Source organism: Notothenia coriiceps, unplaced genomic scaffold (assembly GCF_000735185.1).
Source record: "Notothenia coriiceps isolate Sejong01 unplaced genomic scaffold, NC01 NC01_scaffold00006302, whole genome shotgun sequence".
NCBI lineage: Eukaryota > Metazoa > Chordata > Actinopteri > Perciformes > Nototheniidae > Notothenia > Notothenia coriiceps.
Window position 1 is genome coordinate 1 of NW_011339003.1, and position 4,594 is coordinate 4,594.

Genomic DNA, 4,594 nt, shown 5'->3' on the forward strand with positions numbered 1-4,594 from the left:
CGAGTGAATGTTTGCCTGGGCCCCCACAGACTCTAGAATCGACACTGCATATCTACACTGTACTGTAGCTGCTGAGCACATACAGTTTCCTCACCGTGTCGGTCGTGTCTCGGCTGAACAGATAGTTCCAGACGAGCAGCAGCAGCAGAGCGAGCGGCAGCATGTAGAGCTCGAAGTTCCACACCACCAGCACAAACACCTGAAGCACAGGGAGGGAACACAGTACATGTACGCAAGTGTGTTTGGGCAATTGTTTTTTTAAATCAGGAAAATATCAAAATGATTTCTGAAAATGTTAAAATGACAGAAATTATTTGGGAGAAATTTGAGGAATGCTAAAAAGAAATTGGGGAAATGTTGAAAATACAGATCTTTTTGAAAATGTAAGAAATTATTATTGATCATTTGCAAACGTCATTTTCTTTTGAAAATGTAAGAATTTTTTTTATTTGGAAAAATACCGAATTTTTGTTGTCATTATTTCTTAAAAACACAGATTTTTCTTGTAATTGTTTTGAGAAATACTGATTTTTTTGTGCAAAATGTAATTAGTTTGGTGTGTGTGTGTGTGTGTGTGTGTGTGTGTGTGTGTGTGTGTGTGTGTGTGTGTGTGTGTGTGTGTGTGTGTGTGTGTGTGTGTGAGTGTGTGTGTGTGAGTGTGTTACCACGAAGGAGATGATGCTCCTCTGTGCAGACTCCCACTCGAAGCAGCTGTTGATGTACGTGCCGTAGCTGATGAGGACCATGATGCACCTCTTCACCCGGTTGAAGTTCTGCTGCAGCAACTGAAACACACACACATTCAAATATGTTTACCATAAGGTGTGTGTGCACTTAAGTAGCTGTTTACCATCACAGTAAATATAAATACACATGAACCGACCTGTTTGGAGACTTTTGGCTCTTCCTCGATGTATTTCTGCTCTGCAGGGACCATCGTCTTCATCGCTGCTTTCACCTGAAGACAGAAAAAAGGACGTTTTTCACTTTTTATTCTATTTTTTCTAATCTATTTTACCAGAACGTTTTGAGACATTTTCCTAATTATTTAGTTTGCATATTTTTGGGACATTTCTTCAGACTTTTTCAAGCATTTTTCTGGTATTTTTTAGGTTATGTCACATATTTTCAGGCTCATTTCACCTACGTTTTATACTGGTGACCGGTTTCATCTGCTGCAACACATCATATTCTATAAGATCATCAGACGTTATTTTCCGTACATTTTTTAATATATTATTTCAGAAATATCTCGGCCTTCGTTCCCATGTTTCTTCCACATTTCTTCACTTACATTTAGATATTTTTGGGATGATTTTCTTACATTTTAAAAAATATTTTTGGAACGTTTTCAGACATTTTCTACTCACATACTTTTCTGATTTCTTTCAGATATTTTTGAAGTCATTTTTTGGGGTATTTTAGCAGACTTCATTCAGAGGAAAGGAATAAGGGAAACTCACGGTGTTGTAGATGACGTCTATCTCCAGGTGAATGACTCCTTTAGTCGGAGCCGTTAACTCTTTGTTTTTTAACACGTAGCTCTTCTGCTCACCGTTGCGGATCTGAAAGGAAGAAAAAACAGATTTACAGATTCACTTTTTCACTTTTGAGAACATTTTAGTTTTGTATTATTATTGTATTCACTCACATATAATAAAGGGATGGAGATCTTTCCCAGGAAGTCGGCGCTCCGGTCTCGGTCTTCATCGAACACTGTCACCTCCATCACCGAGTGGATGTCTTTAACGTTACTGAGGGAAAGAGAAACAAACAAACATCAGAATAAAAACAATAATAATAATAAAAAATAACTGAGTATTTATAAAAACACAAAATGTTGAATTAAAATGTCCCAAAAATATTTTTATAAACTTAAAAAATGTAATAAAAATGTCCAAAAAGACATAAAATAAAAACAATAACACATTTTTCACAACAAAAGAAGTTAAAGTAAAATGTCTCTTCTATAAAAAACAAAACAAAATATGATAAAAAAGGTTTTATTATATTAATAATACGGCACATTTAAATATCTCCAATAAATAATAATATCATTTTATACAAACATAAGAAGTAAAATGTCCAATAAAAAACTACAAATACAAAATATTTGTTCAAACAAAGGAGTAAACACTGTACTTCAATATATAACATGTATATTCATATTTATAGAGATGTATTTACACGATATAAATGATGTAATGTCTGTACACTGTATGTAGGGATTTTGGAAATGTAATAAAATACAGACAGATATTTTCTACTCTGCCTAACAAACTGATTTAGTTTCTTTTTAAATTCATCCTGTAAAAATTCAATGTTGAATTTTGTAAATCCATTTATTATTTAAGGCGTTGTGTCCCTAACATATTATAAGTGGAGCAGCATGTAATGAACCTGTTCCACCTGAATTCTGACTTGTACTTTACTTTGTTACACCTTGGGAATATCCATTAAGGTTTCACTTAAAGCATTACATATCTTTAGAAGAGGATTATGACCGCGTGTGAAAGAATAACTTTGACTCTCCAACTCCAACAGGAGAAGGGGGATTTATATTGGGGGAAATGTGAAAGGTCACTCACAAGGTGAAGACTTTGTTCCACTCTGGGTTCAGGTTCTTGTAGACGGTGTGAGTCTGCAGCCGGTCGTTGTTCAGCTCCAGCACACAGAACGGGTCGCTCTTACCTGAAAAATACACATTTTTTGGTCACTTTTTTGTATATTTTTGTCATTTTATTTGTAATTTCTTTAGAAAAATACAGATTTCTTTGTCAATATTTTCAGAAAAAAACGAGTTGGTTTTCATTATATTTAAAAAATACAGAATGTTTTGTAATTGTTTTGAAAAAATACTGATTATTTTCCTCATTTTTTGGAACCAAAGTGCTGATTCTCTGTTACTTTAGATGAAAATAAGGAGCCCCTCCCCACGCCCCTCTGAGAGAGATTAGGTTACAAAGAACACATTAGGCACTTTCACACCAGAGTACTTTTCCCAGTATAGTTCTGAAAAAAAAGAAATCCGGAACTAGAACTTAGTTAATGAGTTAGTTAACCTTTTCACCCCCTTTTCAGTCCCTGCTAGAGAGCAGGTAGGAGAAAAAGGTTCCCATGTCTGATTGGCTGGGCGGATTGCCAAAATGTTTTGTGAAGAGGGACTCATGGCTGCCGACGTCACCGGTAATAACATATATATATTTCTGTTGTATATTTGCTGGCATTAGCATTATTAGCATTAGCCCCGCGCACCAACGCAGAGAGACTAACTTATGGCAACACAAAAGAAAACATGGGAGTGGTGGAGATGAGGAGGTGTCGGCGTTTTGGCGATTTGCTCGGAAAGTAAATTAGTCCCCAACTCCGGGACTTCCGGCCGGGGACTTCGGGTGGCAGTATACGCCGTGAAGTTGTTTACGGCCTGCCAGTAAACCCAAAGCAGAAGAAGAAGAAGTGACGCCAGCGGCTTCATTTTACTAATCCTCCCTCAGGGACTTATTCCGGTGTGAACGCGATCTGTACTTAGTTCATGAGAACTAACGAGTTCTCAGGAACTAAGTACGGCAAAGTACTAAAGCGCCTATTGGTGCTCTAGGAGGAGATTCAGGACACATGTTGATGTAGAAGAGACATGAAGAAGAGGGGACACATGTTGAAGTAGAAGAGACATGAGAAGAGGGGACACATGTTGATGTAGAAGAGACATGAAGAAGAGGGGACACATGTTGATGTAGAAGAGACAAGAAGAAGAGGGGACACATGTTGATGTAGAAGAGAAATGGAGAAGAGGTGACACATGTTGATGTAGAGGAGACATGAAGAAGAGGGGACACATGTTGATGTAGAAGAGACATGGAGAAGAGGGGACACATGTTGATGTAGAAGAGACATGGAGAAGAGGGGATTTTGCATAATAGGTAACCTTTAATTTATCAAGTTATAAAGAAAGACAGAATACAGTTGTTTGTTATTTTATTTGAGATTTGCCTCTTTGTTTTGAATATTGTAAAGGCATATTTTCTTTGTTGCATGTGTAAAGGTTTGTTATTTTAATTTGAGGAAACCAATCACATAATATCGTCCAAACCATCGCAGGCCAAGCAACTCTTCAAACTGTGAGTAAAACACAAAGATAAAGGAAAGAGAACGAGTTAAATAAGGTCTGTTTAAGGCGTCTAGTGGCTTGATAGAAAAACAAGGAAGGAAGCCACGACACGTGTAATGAGAAATATATATATGTTATTACCGGTGACGTCTGCAGCCATGAGTCCCTCGGCTCTCATCACCTTCACCTGAACGATGCCCACGTCTCTGAAGTTAGAGAAGGACTTCAGCGCCCCCTAGAGACACACACAGGAAGTGAATCAGAGTTTATTTTCTTATTAAAACCCATATCACATAATCTCCGGGTCTCAAAATCATCTCAACTGAGCATGTGCGCAGCCACCGGCCGGCTCACGCACGTAGTGTCTCTACTTTAAAGAGTCCTCTCCTGCTGATGTTCAGGTGTATATCAGTATGTAGTGTCTCTACTTTAAAGAGTCCTCTCCTGCTGATGTTCAGGTGTATATCAGTATGTAGTGTCTCTACT

General features: G+C 37.6%; 1 protein-coding gene across 1 annotated transcript in view; it reads right to left on the minus strand.

Moving 5' to 3' along the window:
* Nucleotides 1–63: 63 nt before the first annotated feature.
* The window catches only part of LOC104943589 (multiple C2 and transmembrane domain-containing protein 1-like), a gene marked incomplete at its 3' end in the record, with an annotated part of 10,504 nt that continues 5,973 nt past the window's right edge, over nucleotides 64–4,594 (minus strand). The window contains exons 3-9 of the mRNA XM_010769038.1: nucleotides 4,250–4,343; nucleotides 2,589–2,691; nucleotides 1,652–1,754; nucleotides 1,464–1,565; nucleotides 884–958; nucleotides 666–785; nucleotides 64–199 (exon numbers count right to left, since the gene is read on the minus strand). Of these exons, the coding sequence (XP_010767340.1) occupies nucleotides 64–199; nucleotides 666–785; nucleotides 884–958; nucleotides 1,464–1,565; nucleotides 1,652–1,754; nucleotides 2,589–2,691; nucleotides 4,250–4,343 (733 nt within the window). The remainder of the gene's footprint in view (nucleotides 200–665; nucleotides 786–883; nucleotides 959–1,463; nucleotides 1,566–1,651; nucleotides 1,755–2,588; nucleotides 2,692–4,249; nucleotides 4,344–4,594) is intronic.